We start from the raw sequence: 20,399 nt of genomic DNA on the forward strand, positions 1-20,399 counted from the left end.
GAAGCAGTGGACTCGTGTACATGTAAGAAGTCAACATACTCACCCAAAGGTTGTACAATATTATATTAACAACGTTATATTAACCTTTTAATCAAAGTCTTCCAAAGGTGAAGCTATTTCTCGGTATTTTTCCGTGTTCAATTAATTATTACTTCAAATCCCTTTTTTGATGATAAAAAAAAAATTTATTGGTTGAGCTAATGGGATTTAAGAAGATTAAACTTGACTCATTAAAGAAAGGAATATATCTATTAAAAAAAAAAGGGTATAGTTTTTAGCCAAACCCAAGTTGTGTAAACAACTCAAGTGACATGTGAAAAGCCCAGCCCAAACAGTGGCAAACATCAATAGGAAGTGTAGTGGGCTAGGCATGTGAGAGAAGGAGGGATCCATATTCATAAGGCCGTGGCGGATAGTCCTTTTCTCTCTATCTTTCAGCAGTAGTCGTCTGAGAGCTTAATTGATGGCTAGTTCATGACATGTTCATGACCATCCGGTACGTTCAGCCGCAGCAAATAAAAGCAAAAACAAAACAAAACATATATGATAACAGCAGCAGCACCATATTTATTTATATTTATAGATATTAACATAATCAGGGTCTAGACATTAACGTGAAAAAAAAACTATCAATCGATCTCTCTGGAGATACCATACTTAAAAACTTGAGAAATATATATAGATTATAGAGAGGGAGAGAGAGGGAGAGAGAGAGAATGGTAGAAGGAAGAGAAGGAGATTGGGAGTGCAGTGGATGCAAGAACAGGAACTACGCATTCAGGTCGTTCTGCAACAGATGTAAGCAGCCGCGGCTTCTCGTCGATACCAAAACCCCCTCTGACTCCAAGTGGCTCCCCCGTATCGGCGATTGGATCTGCACCGGTTAGTTTTCTTCATCTTTCTTCGATCTCTTTTCTTTCTATTCTCGCTCTATTTCTTCATTTTTCGCATTTTTTGAATATTAGAATTGATAGCTCCCTTGATTCTCCAATTTTTAAATAGATAAGGAGCTTGTATGATTGATTGAAAGGTTGGGATTTCTCGTATGAATTGATTGTGCTGGTTCTGGTATTAGGATTTAGGAGTATGTTGTGTTGAATTTTATTTGAAGTAGTAATTGCCCTAAATTAAAGCGGCTTCTATGCCAAGAGCCTTGTAGCTTTACTGCCGTGAGGCGCACTTAAGGGGAAAGGGCTAGCTTAGTTGTAAAGCTCAATCACGCGCGGCTGATTGAATGTGAAACTGGGAAATATGCATTTTTCTAAAATATAATGTAGTATTTTGTAAGAAATTATTAGTGGACAGTATGACTGTCATGTGATCAACTGGTGATATAGTTCAAATGCGTCCATGATCAAAATGAAGTTCAATATTGAATTAAAAATGATGTGGAATCTTCAGGAATTCATTTCTAAATTAGGGTTTTTGATGAGATCTTTATGGATTGTTGAATAGGGTTTAATATGTGAGGGTTTAGGTAGGGTTAGGCAATAAAAAAAGATTGGTTCATAAATAAGTTTGATGGCTATTTGGTGTTAAAGTAATTTATAGAATGAGAAACAAAGCAAGATAAACCCTAGGCAATCACCGCTAGGTTTTCCATAGCAATCACAGTTAGCTAGGAGAAGGCAATCACACCCTTAAAGCTTAAAACTAAGTTGCTGCAATTTTGCTACATCCTTTGCTAGAAAAACTAGGACTACTAATAACAAGTAAAAAGTACTTCAGAACTTCTAAACCAAATAGAAAAAGGACTCAAAATATAGAATAAGACCCGTGGGCCTTTGGTATAACCAGCAACAGCCCATTTTAGAAAATCTTGAAATTACTAGATTGACCTAATTTTAGAAAATCTTGAAATTACCATTTTGTTTTGTGATGCCTCGAGAGAACAGTTACTATACATTTGGATGGTATTGATTTTTTTTGAAGCTATTACGGGCTTGAGAGTCAACGGTGGTAAGAGTGAGATTGTGCCGGTGGGTGGTGTTGAGAATTTGAATGTCTTGGCCAATGTTTTACGTTGCAGGGTGGGTAGCTTGTCCACGACTTATTTGAGCATGCCACTTAGGGCTTATTATAAGGACTCATCGATATGGAACCCTATCATAGAAAAGATGGAGAGGCGGCTCTCTGGCTGGAAACGTCTATATCTATCGAAAGGTGGCAGGCTTACTTTATTAAAGAATACCCTCTCTAGTCTTCCCACCTATTTTTTATCCTTGTTCAGAGGAATTTCCTTTGGAGAGCCTCCAAGGATGTTTTTAAATATCCGTTGGTTGCTTGGGAGAAGGTTTGTTTGCCGGTGGAGGATGGTGGCTTGGGGATCCTGAGGGTTGGGTTGTTTAACTAAGCTCTGCTTGGTAAGTAGTTATGGCGTTTTGGGAAGGAAAGTAACAGGTTATGGCGCCAAGTTATAGCAGCCAAGTATGGTGAGGCTAGAGGGGGCTAGTGCACTAGAATTGTAAGAGGTACTCATGGGTGTGGGATGTGGAAGAGCATTAGAGGAGTAGAGAAGTTCTTTGGACAGGTAGTGTATAATGTGGGGGAGGGTGATCGTATTAGTTTCTAGCATGATCCTTGGTGTGGGAGTAATCTTTTAAAGGACCTTTTTCCTGATCTGTTTACCCGTTCTCGATCTAAAGAGGCTTGGATTTCTGACCTCATTGTATCTGCCTTAGAAGGGGGAAGTAAGAGCTGGAATTTTCATTCCTGTCAAGCTCTAGAGGATTGGGAGCAAGAAAACGTTTGTTCTTTCATTGAGTTTCTATATTCGCATATGCCGAGGGGTGAGGGGGATGATACTTTGACTTGGAAGTTGACTAAGAAGGGGGGTTTGATGTGCGCTCTTACTATAAGTTGTTGTCTAGTCCCTACAATGAGGTTTTTTCTTGGGAGTGTATTTGGTGTGCAAAGGTTCCTAAACGGGTGTCTTTCTTCTTATGGACAGCAGTTAGGGATGGGATACTCACTATTGATAATCTAGTTAAGAGAGGTCAGTACTTGGTTAACAGGTGTTGTTTTTGTTTTTGTGACAAGGAAACTGTAGATCATCTTCTTCTCCATTGTAAGTTTTTTCTCATGCATTATGGAGTGCAATTTTCGAGGTTTTTGGGATCCATTGGGAAATGCCGAAGCCAGTTAGCTCTCTCCTCTTTGCTTGGAGAAATTGGTTTGGAAAGTATCTGTCAACCATATGGAATATGGTCCTGGCATGTTTAATGTGACTCGTTTGGAATGAACGTAATACATGCATCTTTGAAGACAAGGAGAGAACCTTAGATCTTTTAAAAGCTCCTCTTCAGTACTTTGTTTCAATGGGCGTGTGTTTGGGGTTTTACGAATTGTATTTCTATTTTTGATTTCTTACACTCTATTAGATTAAGTTTTTGAACCTGTTGTATTTTTTTCTGATCAGAATGTTCACCATTGTGAACATGATGCTCAGTATTTTTGAATAAAAGTTTTATTACCTATAAAAAAAAAAAATCAATTCAATTTAGACTAACTAAGCAAGGTCCCACAAGAGCTCTCTATCATCCAAAACATACTAAATTAAAGTTTGAGCACTATAAAGCTGGTTCTAGATTAGAACTAGTTTCTCTCACCTCTAGTAAGTCTTCAAAGGGGGTTAACAGTTACATTCCCTATAACCTATTAAAAAAAAAACAGTTACATTCTCTATCATCTCTTAGACCCTAATGTAGAACAGAAGCCTTAATGGGCTCTTATACCACTTTTGATGTTGGATCTTCAGGAATCAAACACTAAATTTGGGTTCTTAATGAACTATTGAACAGTTTTCGAATTGGGTTTGATTTTAAAGGTTTGGATAGATTGAGTTATTAAAAAATATTGGATCCTAAATGAATTTGATAGCTGTTTGGAATACAATGAATAGAATGAGAAATAAAGAAAGATAAACCCTACACAATCGCACCTACGTTTACTAAGCAATCCCACTTAACACTTAGGAAGGAGAAGGCAATCACACCTTCAAAACTTAATATAAAGCCATTATATAAGTTATTCTAAATAAACTATTCCTAAAAAGACTAATACTCTCGCGGGGCAAAGTGGGTAAAGCGGTGTATGAAATTTTTGCCCTACTATTTGCCTCACTCTTGATCTCATATTGAATCTCTTCAACTCCTGTAGCTCTAGTACTCCCACTCAAAGACTGCTGTGTGGTGAGTTTGTGTGGTCCCTTAGATATTCACACTCTTTGTATATTAATTATCCAAAAAAAAAAGATTTGTCATTGTATATCAAATCAAGAGCCCATATTAATAGCATTAACATCAAACAGTTAAATTATTTTTTTAAAACATGTTAAAAAATTTCAATGAAATGTGCTGCACAGCACTTTGCCTTAGGCGCAAAGCACTTAAGGCTTGGCACTTTTCACTTTGAGCACGCTTTACCAACACTGTCAGTGAGGCTTGCTTGCTTCAACTTTTTTCTCTATATGATATACTTTGTTCAAATGGTTTAATGGTTAAAGCTTGTGGAAGGTCTATTATAAATTTGTTTAGTATGTGCAAGTTTTCATCACAAGAAATATCATTAAAATTATTCTCCTTCTACTTTTCTCAATTTACTGGCTAAGAACTGACAGATTATTGGAACTGAGGAGTTATAAACACTTTAACCACTCAAAATTTTAGTGAGTTAGTTTGGTATGCTTAGGAAGATATATATGGACGGTATTAAAGACATAGATCTGTGTGTGTTTGGGACTAGCTTATAAGCTAGTTTTTTGCTTTTTTTCCTTTATGTACAGTTTTTTAAAATTTCACTTTTTCAAAGTACAAGTATACCTTAGCACACGTTCAGCAGAAAGCTAAATAAGTTATTCCCAAATGGAATTGTGTACTTTAATGTCAAAACATTTCTATGGTGTAGTTTGCAATCACAAATTAAGTGGCCTTTTTGCTAATAGTGCAGTAAGCCTACTGTTCTACATGTTATTAGAGAACATAAACATATCTACTGAAAATAATTGCAATTAGGTGAGTTCTAAAATTGTCTGGAAGTCAAGATACTTTTGAATTTAAAGGGAAGTTTTTTTTACTATGAAATAGTTTTCTAATGTTGTCTCTTATGATGGTCTTGTAATGACTAGGATATTTATATTTTCCAGCAATGCCATTAACATTTTAGATGGATATTTAATAAATGGGGAAGTTGTTTATCAAGTGAAAGCATGACCATTTCTGCCGTTTGCCTATTTGGTTTGTAATTTTTTTGTCAAGTTGAAATCAGAACTTGCTATCAATTAGGTTGAGGCGTTTGTGTTTTTTGTATGTGTATTTTGGTATGGGATGGACTGCGTGGTGTGCGTATTCTTGGCTTCCTTTCTCCCCTGCTGCATTGTGGGTTGGGTGTGTATGGAAATGGATCAATAGGTTGCACTAACAACAATTATGCATCAAGAGAAAAGTGCAAAAAGTGCGGGCAACCAAAGGAGGTAGCAGCAATGCCAGCAATTGCAATGCCTGGAGCTTCTCTCCCGACTTATTCACATTATTTTGCCAGGGCCCAAGGAGGACCAGAACAAAAGATGAATATTGGATTAATTGGCAATGGAGCTCCCCAGCAGGCACTTCCTTTGAGCTCCAACTGGTCTGTAGGAGGATCTGATAATTATGGAGTTCAGCCTGCTTCTGCATGGCCCTTAGGTGGTAACCATAATTCTTTACTTCCGTACCCAGACCCTGCTAATCAGCTTCTTTCAGTTCCGAAAGGATGGCGCAATGGTGACTGGATTTGCACCTGTGGCTTCCATAATTACTCTTCACGTGCCCAGGTATGACTGCACTCATTGAACAATCCTGGAATTTAACTTTATTCTTAAAATTGATTGCATATAAGATTTTAGATATGTGCTATTTGTTACTATTATGCATCTGATCCTGCTTTGATTTTTGTTTCAGTGCAAAAAATGCAATGCTTTTCCACCAGGTACACTCTCTTTTGGTCAGCGTAGTTATAAGAGTATTGTTTATTAGTAGCATTTGGCCACAGATTTTCTGTATTTATCATTTTTGCTTTTTAAAACTGCTATAATGTGGTGATTGTGTGTTACAAATAGTTGGTTAACAAAAAGTAGGGATTATCATTGTTGGTCATCTTAGTTTTCTTTTTTTTCTTTTTTTGGGGGGGTGTGATTTGAATTCTCTACGATAATGGCTTCGGACCAAATTGCATCTCCTCTAAACCAAGGGGTGGAGGGTGAAGTCTTGGGTTCACTTCCATGTGACATATTTATCTATAAAAAATTATTGGGATCATCTCTCTTTTATTTAAAATGGAGAGAGTCTATTTCATTGTGAAGATTTAGTTTTTCATACATATAAAGGTGTACATGGAGCAATGTTACTTAAAATCCTATTCCAGCAAATAAGGAATGATAATTGATTTTAAATGACATTGCATTATAGTCACCTTTATATGTATTACTTATTAAAAAAACAAAAAGACCTTTAGATGTGTGAAATTTCCTAACTTTAGAATGGACCCACTCCATTTCAAATGCAAATGGAATGAGTTAATCCGTAACTGATATTGTATGTTGTTTTCCTCTTTTTGGATCCAAAGCACTTGGAACAAAGCGATTAGCATCTGATGAGTTTGTGCACGATTGGGATAACAAGAGACTGAATGTAGGACAAGTAAGGATTCTTTTTGTTGCATGGCATTTGGATCAATGCATTGTTGTTTTAATCTGGGTTTGACATGACAATTTGGTTTTTCCTTAATGTTGAATGACAGACAAATGGGCAGCTGCAATCATACCCAGTTTTTGATCAAATAATTGGGACCAGCGCTGACCCAAATAACAGACTCTATGCTCCCTACCCTAATGTAAGCTCCAGTACTGCTACAAATTTGCAAGCACCCATGCTGCCCATGCCATTTCCACAGCAAGCAACTACACCTACTCTGCTTGGAAAAGGGTAAATTTTTTACTGGATTTCTCCTTTTACATAGGCACACCCCATGTATCTAGGACCACTTGGGTACTTGTTTTCTTGTGAGACTATAGGTCTCTAGCACATGCATGCACTTTATCCTAGTGTTGAAGCCTACAAATTCTCTTATGATCAAGATTTTATTCTCTTCACTAAACAGAGCAAAACAATGGCGTGATGGAGATTGGATGTGCACAACATGCAACAATCATAATTATGCATCCCGCTTACAATGCAATAGGTTAGTAACTCTCAACTTGTGAAGCTATAAAGGGATTTTGGCTGCTGTGGATGTCTTTTGACTGATTTGCAGTAGTATGATTCCCAGTGAAATATTTGCACCTGATCTTTGTATGCATGACATTTTCTGTAAAAGCTCTACATGAAATAGTTACTGTCTTACAAGTCACCCTGTGTGTGTATATGTCTGTACATATTTGTGTGATAATTGCGAGACATTCACCTTCAGATAACTCATATTTCAAAATTTATCATCAGAGAAATTTTTTCTAAGTTTTAGTTTTTATATCCTCATTTCCAATTTAGTATATAATAATTATAATTACTATCAAAAGAAAGGCTGTTAATTTTTTTTTTTTTTAAATAGAAAAGAAAGGCAGTTGTTAAACCATTTTTTTGAATTGACAAAAGAAATGCAGCCTGTTTAAAATTTGTTGGGAATTTTATGTCTGCATGATTTCTTTTTGTTAGGGAAATAGAAGAGAAAAAAGATGGTAATAAAATAGGAGGGAGGAGGGGTGTTTCTATTCATTTTAGTGTTGGACTGAATGTTGGCCTTGTCTTCTACAGGTGCAAGACTCAAAGAAATGCACTCTCTCAGCCTGTCAATGCCATGTAGCCGCAAATATGTGATCTCTTTTGGGTTGTTGTATCTGTAATGGGTACCTGTTGAGGTTTTGTTTTGGCTTTTTGTTAGGTAATATGCTGGCGGGAACATGAATTTGTTACAGGCTTGTTTTATTCCCATACGATAGACAATAGTCATAGTCATTCTAGAAATGTAGCATTAGTATTTCAATCCCTGAGTGTGTAATTGACAGCTTAGATTGTTTTCATTTGTTAGTGAGAGTGTTGGTGCGGCATGCAAGTTACAAGTTGCATGATTACTGTCCGATATGTTTTGGTGACTATAGTCATGAGTTGGTGTTTTATAATGGCCAAAGCTAGCTTCAAAGTTTTGTTCCCAAAATTGTTTCCTTTATTGGTTAAGTCTACACTATTTTTTTTTTGCCACCAAAGTATGCATGAATGGAATGGAATAAGATCCCTTCCTTTTTTCTCCAAATTTTATATAGATATGAGACACTTGACATTTGTTTGATTTTGTGTAGTTTACATAGATTTTTTAAAATGTCATGTGTCTTACATTTGGGTTTGTTTGGGAGGAGATCCGAACCAATTCCGCTGATGGAATCACCATTAATTTAATTGAAACTCCACTTCCCTCTTTGAGCTGTGAAGTTGCTCAAAAGTCATAGGTCTCATGGTTTTCTTCCAAGAAAATAAATTAGGCACGTTACTAAAAAGTAGGGGCAAAGGATTGTGGCTTTACAAGGAAATGTCATTTAAGAGTTTGTAATTGATATGGGGGAAAAAAAAAATGAAATCACTATCTTGTGGATATTAAGCGTTTATTTTCCTTAATAACAAGAAAATTTGTCACCATGAAGAAAATGTTACGAACACTGATTTCGAGAGACAATTTGGCAGCTTTTTAAATAAATAAAAAAATCCGTATTGATTTGTTAATTGCCAAGTGATATTTGACGCAATATTGTTTTTGCTCAAATATAATGCATAGTCGGAGAGAATGGGGTGGCAATGGTTGGAGCCTGAAGGATGCCATCATGCCTGTCAATGTCACAAAGGCATCTTTGGTGCAATACAGGCTAATTATTCTCAAATAAATATGAAATAAAAAGATCGTATGCTACCAAGTTACAACTTCCCAGATCATTATGAAGTAAAATGAGTAAAAAAGGTGCAACTTTCCCACATTATTATCTGAATGCTGCAAAATTTTGTGTGTATAATTTGACGAACATAAAATTTTGGTTGCCTATCCTGAATTGTGGTTTCAAATTTCAATCTAACCCTTGAATACAGAAGATGGAGACAAAGGTGGAGTGTCCAACTGGTAAAGATTGAGAGAAGGACCCACAAACCGGAAAAGTATCCAACCTCCAATAACAATGAAGATAGAAGCATAAGCAAACTTGTTGAGCCAAAAAAGCAGACCCTTCTCTCCCACATAAAGCTCTATTGCCTTCTCAGTAATATTCATGTCCTCCCACTTCTTTGGAGGTTCTTCAACTTTCGCCTTCATGGCTTGACCACTGCCAGCAGCACCATCCTCAGCCTGCTGCCTTGACCGCCTTCTCGATGACCTTCGTCTGAACTTTATTTCCACGGGGTTTGGTGGAACAGGTGGTGGCTGTGCACTGTCTCCGCTGGTATTGTTGCTATTAGTATTACTACTGGTGTTGGTGCTATTGGTGATGATGGGACTTATTCTAAGCGGTTGTTTTCTGCAAGGTAGGAAGATTTGGCTTTGCCTGTGTGTTATTTTTGTGAAGATGAGTGTACTTGAGGATGGTGGTGATTTTGAAGAGAAGGGATGGAGGAAATTAGTGCCCATTGCTTTGTAGAAGAAGCAACAACAGCAGCAGCAAAAGCTAGTGGTTGAATTTGCTTTCCGTCTTATCCTTTTAGGTGTAATTTGGTCAGATTTTTGGAAATCACTTTCTTTTTTTGGGGGGCTGTTTGGTTTGGGTTGGAAGCAGGTTGGGCTTTTGGTGGGCTTTCATTATTAACTGCGTAAAGTAACCATTTGGAATGGGGAGGATTGAGACCTTAACTCTGAAGGATGCTGATCATGCCATTGTCAATGTCACAAAGCCCTCTTTGGGGCAATAGAAACTAATTATTCTTAAATAAATACGAAAAAAAAAAATTTCATATGCTACCAAATAGTTACAATCTATATATATATATATATATATATATAACCAAAACTTAGAGAAAATTTGCTTAGAATCAAAATTAGGTTTTGCCTTTGTTAGCTTTTCATATAAATTAAATTTCTTTGATTTTTGCTGTTATTTTTTATTTTATTTTCTAAACTAATGAGTATATTTTTTATACTGTTTCTATTTAGATATTTTGTATTTGAAAATCTTGAACGTAACAAACTGTAATTAAGTTAAACAATTTCATGCACTTATCTAGGGACGGAATCAGGATTTATAGTTAGGGGGGGTGGGTATGTTGTTGGCTATGTGCGGCGGCTCCAACCTTTAGCTCTACTACTACTTAGCCGTTTGAGGGATTTTTTTTTTTTTTTGGTGTGTGTGACTTTGATATTGGGTAAGGACAAAATAATTTTATTTAAAATTTTTAAAGGGCTGGGTTTTTTGTGTTGGGTAAAATTGGTTAATTGAACTTATTTTGTTTCAGATTTACTGTTGGTAATTTTTGCTATTGTGCTAATTTTTTGGGATTGTATATTTTGTTTTAGATTTTAAATCTATTGACTTTTTTTATGGTCTTTACGAGGAGGAATGCTAGAACTACAAACTTTTTTACAAATTACTTAGGCGTAAATGCACTTTTAGTCTCTACATTTTTCATTTTTTCCATTTTGGTCCCTACATTTTATTTTTACCACTTTTAGTCCCTAAACCAATTAACACGTGACATTTAAGTCCTTACCGTTAGCCAACTAATAGAAAAAATTGATGTGGCTGACGTGGACATTAAAATATTATTAAAAAAATTATTTGGCATTTTTTAAATGCCAAAATTTTAAAAAAAAATTAATTACTCAAAATTTTAAAAATGCCAAAATTTGGCATTTTTTAATTACTAAATTTTAATTAAAAAATTAAAAAAACAGAAAAAAATATTTTATTTCAAACAAAAATTTTACTTTCTTTTAATTAAAAAAATTTTTTTTTTCCAGAAGAACATTTAACAAACAAAATCCTTTTCTCTCTCTATTCTCAAACTCTCTTTCTCCTCACCCTCCATGGATGGAAAGTCTCTCTAATCTCAAAGTCTCTCTTTTGTTCACCGTAGCTCCAAGGTCGGAACTCACAAGCTTGGCCTTCTTCTCCACCACACGCCACCGCTATCGTGGTAGTGTGGGACCTAGTAGTCGGCCTCTCTGCCGTTGATGTGCAAGCGGCAGAGATATGAAGTGATGAAAGGTTCTTGATGGGCTTTGAGGAGCCGGTGGAGACAACCTTTGGGGAAGCCAATTGCGCTGAGGAGAAAGAATTTGACATTTCTAGACATTTGGGGTTTACTGGAAATTTGGGTTTGGCATTTGTTGGACATTTCGCATTTTGAAATTTTTTCTGTTTTATAAGTTGTTAACTTGTTGTGGTATTGGAAGTTTCTTTGATTATGGTTTGGCTTGGGAGTGGATGAGTTGGGTGCTTTGTTGGGTTTCTATTCTTTGGATGGTTTGGTTTGGGAGTGGTTTCGTTGATGTGGTAGTGGATAATTTGATTCGGTGGTGGTGCTTTGCTGGTTGCTGGGTTTCTATTCTTTTGCTTGGGTTTGATCTTCATGTTCTTTGATTCGGTGGTAGTGATTTGGTTTTTTTTTTTTTTTTTTTTTTTTTTTTTTTTTTTTTTTTTTTTTTTTTTTTTTTTTTTTGGGTTTGCCAAGAAAATTTATGGGTTTGAAGGTTAATGTTTGCTTTACTGGGGACATGGGTTTAGGGTTTGGTTAAGATCTGGGTTTAAGGTTTGTTTTTTGCTGGAGATTGATTATAGGGAAGAACACAAAGAACATGAACATGTTCTTCTAAAAAAAATAATGAAAAGAAAAAAAAAAAAGACAAGAAAGACATTTAATTAATTTATTTTGTTTTGATGTGTTTGGTTATAAGGAAAGTACAGAAAGGAAAAGAAAATAATAAGAAAATAAGGATTAATTTGGTAAGAATATGAATCATAAACGGGGAAGAACATAAAGAACATGAATATGTTCTTCTGGAAAAAAAAAAATTGGAATAAAAAAAATTCATTTTAATTAAAAGAAAATAAACTTTTTTGTTTGTTTTTTATTTTTTTAATTAAAATTGAGTAATTAATTTTTTTTTAAATTTGGCATTTAAAAAATGCCAAATAATTTTTTTAATAATATTTTAATTCCCACGTCAACCACGTCAGTTTTCTCTGTTAGTTGGCTGACAGTAAGGACTTAAATATCACGCGTTAATTGGTTTAGGAACTTAAAGTGGTAAAGATAAAATGTAGGGACCAATATGGAAAAAGTGCAAAATGTAGGGACTAAAAGTGCATTTACGCCAATTACTTATGTAGCGAATGGTTATTGGTAAGTCAAAAAGTGGTGTAAGTGGTGGGCCAAATACGAACCAATATGAATTTTCTACCTCAATTGTTTGTAAAAAATATTGTAAAAAAAATTGTGGTAATAGCATTACTCTTAAAAAAGTTAATGATATTATTAAAGGAAGGAAAAGTGTAATTTTATAAAACAAAATTGCTAAAATTAGTACCTGAATATATACTAATATTTTAAAAAAAAATTTACGGGGGAGGTCACTACCCCCCAAGTCAAAGTTTGTCTCCGTCCCTGCACCTATCCTCATTCAATTTAAGAGATACTATTAAACCAATTTATTCTTTTATTTTGTGTTATATTTTAGTAGAATTTCACGATAATGATAATGAATTGATATTGTATATGTAGTGTCTAATAATAATTTTCAAAATTATATACATAACAGTAGTGTAATGAGAAACTTGGTGTAACCAATATCATTAAAATTGCAAGGAAAAATCATTTTAGTACCTCTAAATGTCTTGGTCGAACTAATGTCATACATATTTAATAACTTAAACTAATATCAATAGCACCACTACAATTCATCATTCATGTGCATAAGCACAAGTTACATATTAGTATGAAATAAAATGAGTAAAAAAGTACAACTTCCCACATTATTATGGGAAGTTGGTAAATAACTTTGACAATAAAATGAGTAAAAAATGAGTATAAATAATTTTGACCGAAATGGACCGATTTATTATTTTGGTTGATATTTTAGTATCATAGTTTACAATAAATGATAGAAGATTGGGAAAGTTATGGTAAATTTTAAAGGTAAATGTTTGTGGGGTGTGGGGGGCAAGAACCAGGGTTCAAGTCTCCAGGATGAAACTTCACATACATATACACTTAGATTAGGCTAGAGTAGAAATTTTATCCTGTATATTAAAAAAAAAAAAAAAGGTTAAAATAATATGGTGTAAAATAAAAGGAGAAAGGGAGAAGAGTTTAAAAGCAAAAATAATATGAAGTAAAATAAAAAGAGAGAGGAAGAAGAAAATAAAATAGTAGTAATATTTTAATGAAAAAAAAATTTAATGTACAAAATTTAATTGACAAATGGAGTGCTAATATTTAAAATGGCCAAGGTGAACATCACCAAACCAAATTGAAACCGTGGCCATACTAAGAAAAGAAAACATTTAAAAGAACTGTTATAAATAGGACTCGGTGAAGTGACCATACTATATTTGTGTGGTGTATTTATTTTTGGGTAATAGGTCTCATCCCACTCCAAAATGCATAAATACTATTGGAAAAACGCATAAACTTCGATTTGTAGTAAATGAAAATTTTGACAGTAAACAAAAGAAGAAAGAAAAAAGAACAATCTCTGAGCACACGCTTAAAGAGTGTGAAGAAGCTATTAATTCCAGTTAGTCTCATCACACGTGTGAAGATGAGGTTTTTTATTTATTTATTTAGTGTCATAATTTTTTATTCATTTCAATTTAAGGTTTATATATTTGTCCAAAATGAGGCTCTTTTAGGGGGGAGGGGGGTTTAGTATCATAATCTTTCATTCATTCCAATTTAACGTTTACACATTTGTCCAATAATATTTTGCATTTGTAAACTACTGATATGGTCAAAATGTAATGAGGCTAGCACCAAAAAAATGAACACCTAAACAGTTTTGAAATCATTTGTCCATGTGTGAATGTGTTCTTTTTTTTGGAGCTAGCCTCATTATACTCTGGTTGTATCATTAGTTTGTAAATGAAAAATATTATTGGACAAATGCATAAAATTTAAATTGGGATAAATGGAAAATTATGAGACTAAACCAAGAGAGAAAAAAAAAAAAAAAAAAAGGATCCCATTGCACAGACGAAGCGTGTATGATGAAGCGAGTTAAAGAGAAAGACTGATTGACTATTGAGGATTTTTTGTAGTGAGATTGCTAATATAAGCATAGGTGGTTTTGTTTGTGTAGGTGGGGTGGGAAGTTTTTTGTTTTTTAGAAATAGGTGGGAAGTTTATATCTGTCTAGAGCTCTAGTGGGAAGCTAAAGAGAGATTTCTCAAATACTAGTTTTTTGTTTTCAAAATTTGTTGAATTATAGTTTGAACCTCTTTTTTTTTTTTTTTTTTTTTTTTAAGGAGGTTTCGGCTAACAAAAGGCCTTAGGACATTTGTTAAAAAACCATTTTAGAAAATTTTTAATACTACTTCATGATGAATATAAAAAACTATCAAAAAATCAATTATTTTTTTCTTTTCCCATAAAAAGTTTTTAAAAATATGAAAATCAATGCCCTCAAAACATTCGTTAACATCTCTTTTTTAAGAATAAGAAATATCTAATTAGATTAAAGGTATTTTTGACATTATATAGAGATAAAAATTGTTTAATTTAGATTACATGAAACTTTATTATTAAAATACTAGACTCATCATATGTACTTTGTGCATGCAATAATGCCCTTTTTTATTTATTTGTTTTTTTTGGTTTAGTGTTATAATTTTTTAATTTTTTTTTTTATAGTGGTTTAGTGTTATAATGTTTAAAAGTGGAATATAAATGTTATAATGTTTAAAAGTGGTATATAAATAACCATGTGTTTTTTTTTTTTTTTGAGAAGAGGTAAGGTAATATAGAATAATGTTTAAAAATGAAATAGAGATAGTATCCTAAGTTTTAGGCCGAATAGAGAAGATAAAAGAAAAAACCTAAAATTTAGGAACATTAAGTTACTCTTTTAACTAGTTTATTTTTTTTTTTAAATTATTAATTATTTAACTAAAAGATAAGGGTATTTTAGAGAGTTTAAGAATTTGTGTGAGGATATTTTAGTACGCAAAATATTGAAACCCAAAAAGGAAATCTTGTTATTAATAGTATAGACTAGCCTCATTATAAGCGCTTTGCGTGTGCGGAGGCTTTTTCTAATTTTTAATTTTAGGTTTAGTAAAATAATGTTTAAAAGTGAGATAGAGATAATTAATGTCATAATATTTATGATTTTTTTTTTTTATGTGAGAACTAATAAAAGTTTGAAAGTCTAAAACTTAGAAACTTTTTAAAAAATAGTAAATTATTCTTTTAACTGTTTGTGTTTTTAAATTTAAAATTATTTAACCAAAATATAGAGTTATTTTTTGGATTCTAAGAATTTTTACGAAGATATTTTAGTATGCAAAATAATGAAACCCAAATAAAGAATCCCCTTATTAAAAATGTAGAAGATCAGATATTTATCCCAAAAAATTATCAAATATAATTTTTTTTATAATTTATTAAGATAATTCAGTGTATATAAAATTTTAAAGTTTTTTTTTTGGATTGGGAAAATTTTAAAGTTCTAATTCAACTAAAATTCTAATACAGAACATTCTCAAAAAAGAAAAAAGAAAAAAGAAATATATAAATATATATATATAATACAGAAATAAAAAAGGATTCGAATCTTGTAAAGGATCGAACTGTTAATTTCCACAACGACCAACCCATCACACAATAATAACCACACGCGTATCCGATTCCGAATTTAAAAAAGACCTCACCTCATAAAAATTACATTCCGCATCGAAAAAAAGGACTTCACCGACGGCGCAACCGCCACAAATCACAACACAAAAAATATATAGAAGTCGAAAGTCACAACCCCTCCTTCCTTCACAACAATCGATCCAAGCCATGAGCGACGATCAACCCGAGCAGCCCCGACCCAGAGACCCGTTTCTTCTCAACTACAAGCCGTCGGAGCTCCGAATCGCCTCGGAGTTTCTGTCCACATGGGCACCCTTCCTCTCCAAAGATCTCTGCCAACACTGTACTCAAACTCTCTCCGATCGTATTCGCTCCCTCGACCTTGGTAACTCTCTTTTCAACTTCAAACTCTATTTTCTTCTACTTTTTCTTTGTTATCGATTTTGCTTTGTAGTTTTTGTGGGTTTGGTTGGATTTCGGTTAGGGTTTTTTTTTTTTTTTCTTCTTCTTGTTTCTGAATTTGTATAATTGGGATTGTAGAACTTGACTCCCATGCTGAGCAAGAACACCCAGAAGAGAATTCGAATGCTGAGAATTCAAATAGCCCCAGGGTGAGTGACGATCATGATGATAACTGTGACACCAATTCGATTGGTAGTTGGAAAGATGGCTGGAACGGGGGCTCTGAACCCGTTGTGGGGCCTTCTACGAGTGGCTCGCCACGGCTTGAAACTCCCCCAAGCCAACAAAAGAAGTCCTGGGCCGACATGGAGGAGGAGGAGGAAGACGAGTTCGAGGAGGAGGAGGAGGAGGAGGAGGAGGACTCTAAGACCAGCAAACGGGTTGTTGATTTGAATGCTGCCACTGGAGAATTGAGGATATCTAAGGTTGTGGTGGAGAAGCCGAAGCTGCCGAGGGAACAGAGAGAGTACATTCGGTTCATGAATTTGCAGCGAAAGAAAGACTTTATTTGCTTGGAAAGAGTTAAGGGAAAGTTTGTTAATATTCTCGATGGACTGGAGCTTCACACTGGTGTTTTTAGCGCCGTGGAGCAGAAGAGGATTGTGGATCATATTTATCAACTTCAGGCGATGGGGGCAAAGGGAGAATTGAAAGGTTAGTTCGGCCTTACGGGTCTGCTTGTTTTTAGCTATTTTTTTCGCTTGCTTTCTTGTTTTGGATCTTTTTTGAGTAATTGTGATGGTATTGAAGGTTGTATGTCATTGTTATTGCACTGCCTGCTATGCGGATGACCAAAAAATGTTTATAGGAATTAGGCATTAGATTAGGTCAGAAGCATAAGAGTCATTGATTCTTTTGCTTACAACAAGCGAGGGGAGAGGGAATTCAAACCCAAGTTCTGCCCATGGGAAGAACTAGGTGGTGCCACTGAGCTATAAGGCTCATGGCAATTTGTGTTGAACATTGTTTTATGTACTTTAGAGATGTCTCTGGTGTCCAGTTTCAATAATTGTCTCCAACTTAAATTGTAGTCAGCTACTCTAATCGTGTTAAACCTGGTAGCGGCTGAATTACAGACCAAACTCTTGCCACGTAAAGATATTTTGTCTTAATGATTAAGTTCTTATTGTATTTACAAATTGCTCATCCATGCCTGCTGAGCTATATAGCTCATTTGTTATTTGATTTGGTTTTATCATAGTACTTTCTAACCCACGTAAGTGTTGACCTGGTTGTGGTTGATTATCATCATCCAACTGTTTAGTCTATGTGATTGTCAGTTTAGTGATCAATGAGAATGTTCTTGTTTTTGTTCGTTTGGAATCATAGGGTAGGTAAGAGGCTTGGACCAAGAAGTCTTGAATGGGCTTTGGATCAAAATATATGGTCAAGGTCCAAGATTATAAGATACTATATATTTCTGGTTTAATGTCCTTTCCCTAGTAATTATTTGATAATATGACCTGAGGTTCACATGTGCCCAATTAATGGTCAAGTGGTAAAGGATCTAAAACTTTTCAAAAACCATATACCGTTTGCCTATGCAGTATGTTAAATTGGTTTGTCTTTGTTTTGTTATTGTAAAAGCAATAGGGATTCACCCTGTAGTCCATACTCTTTGGCAGATGCAAGCATTGGTGTAACCTGTGTATAATGGTCTATACCTTGGTTTGACATGATACTTATTTGGATGAACTAAACAGTCATTTGATTGGTAGTGCCAGTGTTTTATATCCTGACTTCCTATGTTCTTCTGTTAGTTCTTCTCCTTTCATTTGTTAATTATTTGGTTAATACTATGGTTAAGGTATACATTTTGATTGTTGACCTGGATGCTATAAATAAGCAATGATCAAATTTTGATTTATCCATGAATTGGTTTGGGTGGGAATTTCTTTTTATTCTTTCTTTAAAACTTCTTTCTTAATATGGTCAACCCCAATGTTTTGGAACTAAGGTTTTGTTGCTGTGTAATAATTGGGAAATATAAATATATATATATATATATATTTAAACATTATTTATGTATTTCTAAACTTTTTGCAGAGCGGACATATTCAGCACCCAGTAAGTGGATGAAGGGCAAGGGGCGTGTAACCCTCCAATTTGGGTGCTGTTACAATTATGCAATAGTAAGTCCTTTTGACTACCTGACCTATCAATCATGTTTTATTATGGGTCTCAGTAATTATTATGCTCCGACAGCATCAGTAATCACAGAAAGAATTCTAATAAATAATAGAATGTTAAAACTCACTCTTCTTGTGGCAGGATAAAAATGGTAATCCACCTGGCATCCTCCTGGATGAACTTGTAGATCCTATACCTCCTCTTTTCAAGGTGATCATTAGGAGGCTGGTCAGATGGCATGTACTTCCTCCAACCTGTGTACCTGATAGTTGCATTGTCAATATCTATGAAGAAGGGGATTGTATACCTCCACACATTGACAACCATGATTTTATGCGGCCTTTCTGCACTGTGTCATTTCTAAGTGAGTGTGATATTCTTTTTGGATCAAACTTGAAGATTGTGGGTGCTGGTGAGTTTGCGGGTCCCTATTCCATCCCCCTGCCATTGGGGTAAGTATGATGAGCTGAATTTTTTTCCTGCGTTTTATGTCCCTCCTACTATTATTTTCTGCAGCTTGTTACTTGTCATAACATTTTCTTATTTCAAAGTTTTATTATTCCTTTGTTTTTGAATTGGAATAATTTAGTTGGTTTTTTACTCCAGATCTGTTCTTGTCTTGAATGGAAATGGGGCTGACGTGGCTAAGCATTGTGTGCCTGCCGTTCCTTCAAAGAGGTATTGGTTTGAACTGTACATCACCATTCTTGTTTACTTTAACTTCTTCTACAGATGGCGTTTTTTTCAATCCACTTACATTTTATTGTTATAATTTTCTTAGGATATCAATCACATTTAGAAGAATGGATGAATCCAAACGACCAACTGGGTTTGTTCCAGAACCGGACTTGCAGGGGATTCAACCATTGTCATATGAAGAGGACAAAGCACAGAAGTTAAATGCTACAAAACCTGAGTACCATATGAAAAAACAGTCAGTTAGGAGAGCAGTTAACATGGAAGCAAGGGGATCTGCTGAGAGAAGTTACACCTATACAGAGCCTCGTGAATCAACTTGGAGTCGACGAGGGCCTGCAAATAGGCGGAGAGTTGGGTTGAATCTGAGCAGCTGATGAGTGCAGCATTACAAAGAGCCAACCCCCTGTTGCTTTTGTGTTATTTTTCTTTGGTCATTTTCAGCTGTGGAAAGCTGATCATCAATTGTGTGCAGTGGTTTTCTACAGATGAGTCTGAATCCTGCTATTTCCACTGTTTGGTGTTTGAAAGAGCTATGGAGAGGATTTGACTGCTCTGTAGTTATGTCAAAGGCTGTCTTATTATGATTCTTATACAAGCAATTGTGTGGATATATTTTTGACTGAAATTGGAAGTTCAAGTGAGGGGCAAGTTTGTGAAGGTCATAAAGTTGGTTTGATTAATAAAATCAGAAATGCATTGGACATGCCGTTAGAAGTTATGCTGCCGGAATCTCTGGATAGTCTGGATTGATAACACAGTCATCCTGATGAATGACCGGTTGTGAGCTAGCTAGGGTAGTGTTATTGGATTTTTAGCTTGAAGCGTGGCTGGATTGAAACTGCTTGCTTGTGACAGATCGTTTTTTTTTTTTTTAGATTCCTATGGTGCAATCATTAAATGTTTGTATAATTTTACTGATATGATATTATGAAGTATTTTTTTTCCATTTTTTTTTCCCGGCATGTGCGTGAGTTTTTCATTTGTAAACTGTGAGATTCACTCTAAGTGCTTTTCAATGCACTTTCTATTAATAAAACTAGGATTTGGAGATTTTGATTGAATTCTTCATTGTCTATTTGCATTCAAACTTCTTATTAAATCTCTGGCGTGAGTATTTCATTTGTAAACTGTGAGATTCACTTTAATGGCTTTTCAATGCACTTTCAATTGATAAAACTAGGAATTGGAGATCTTGATTGAATTCTTCATCGTCTATTTGCATTCAAACTTCTTGTTAAATCTCTGGCGTGAGTATTTCATTTGTAAACTGTGAGATTCACTTTAATGGCTTTTCAATGCACTTTCTATTGATAAAAC

At 34.7% G+C, this 20,399-nt stretch overlaps 3 protein-coding genes across 3 annotated transcripts; 2 read left to right on the top strand and 1 right to left on the bottom strand.

Annotated features, from left to right (window-relative positions):
• Window positions 1–431: 431 nt before the first annotated feature.
• On the top strand, window positions 432–8,184 carry LOC115994445. Its single transcript, XM_031118606.1, has 7 exons — window positions 432–882; window positions 5,409–5,809; window positions 5,937–5,964; window positions 6,601–6,674; window positions 6,775–6,959; window positions 7,135–7,215; window positions 7,785–8,184. The coding sequence occupies exons 1-7, from the start codon at window positions 717–719 to the stop codon at window positions 7,831–7,833; spliced, it is 984 nt and encodes a 327-aa protein (XP_030974466.1). The 5' UTR covers window positions 432–716; the 3' UTR covers window positions 7,834–8,184.
• A 780-nt stretch (window positions 8,185–8,964) lies between these two features.
• On the bottom strand, window positions 8,965–9,729 carry LOC115995178. Its single transcript, XM_031119637.1, has one exon. The coding sequence runs from the start codon at window positions 9,631–9,633 to the stop codon at window positions 9,085–9,087; it is 549 nt and encodes a 182-aa protein (XP_030975497.1). The 5' UTR covers window positions 9,634–9,729; the 3' UTR covers window positions 8,965–9,084.
• A 6,112-nt stretch (window positions 9,730–15,841) lies between these two features.
• Window positions 15,842–20,143, top strand: LOC115995111 (RNA demethylase ALKBH9B). Its single transcript, XM_031119549.1, has 6 exons — window positions 15,842–16,176; window positions 16,332–16,907; window positions 18,300–18,385; window positions 18,525–18,835; window positions 18,990–19,061; window positions 19,165–20,143. Exons 1-6 carry the CDS (start codon window positions 15,999–16,001, stop codon window positions 19,454–19,456), a joined length of 1,515 nt encoding a protein of 504 aa, XP_030975409.1. The 5' UTR covers window positions 15,842–15,998; the 3' UTR covers window positions 19,457–20,143.
• Window positions 20,144–20,399: the final 256 nt, after the last annotated feature.

This window comes from Quercus lobata, chromosome 6 (assembly GCF_001633185.2).
Source record: "Quercus lobata isolate SW786 chromosome 6, ValleyOak3.0 Primary Assembly, whole genome shotgun sequence".
Taxonomy (NCBI): domain Eukaryota; kingdom Viridiplantae; phylum Streptophyta; class Magnoliopsida; order Fagales; family Fagaceae; genus Quercus; species Quercus lobata.

Excerpts from the sequence above, each read along its gene's own strand:
- LOC115994445 (XM_031118606.1), top strand. The coding sequence starts at position 717 with ATGGTAGAAGGAAGAGAAGGAGATTGGGAGTGCAGTGGATGCAAGAAC. Across the intron at positions 883-5,408 it reads CGGCGATTGGATCTGCACCG|GTTGCACTAACAACAATTAT; the intron begins GTTAGTTTTCTT and ends ATGGATCAATAG. Across the intron at positions 5,965-6,600 it reads ATGCAATGCTTTTCCACCAG|CACTTGGAACAAAGCGATTA; the intron begins GTACACTCTCTT and ends TTGGATCCAAAG.
- LOC115995178 (XM_031119637.1), bottom strand. The coding sequence starts at position 9,633 with ATGGGCACTAATTTCCTCCATCCCTTCTCTTCAAAATCACCACCATCC.
- LOC115995111 (XM_031119549.1), top strand. The coding sequence starts at position 15,999 with ATGAGCGACGATCAACCCGAGCAGCCCCGACCCAGAGACCCGTTTCTT. Across the intron at positions 18,836-18,989 it reads TCCATCCCCCTGCCATTGGG|ATCTGTTCTTGTCTTGAATG; the intron begins GTAAGTATGATG and ends TTTTTACTCCAG. Across the intron at positions 19,062-19,164 it reads CCTGCCGTTCCTTCAAAGAG|GATATCAATCACATTTAGAA; the intron begins GTATTGGTTTGA and ends TAATTTTCTTAG.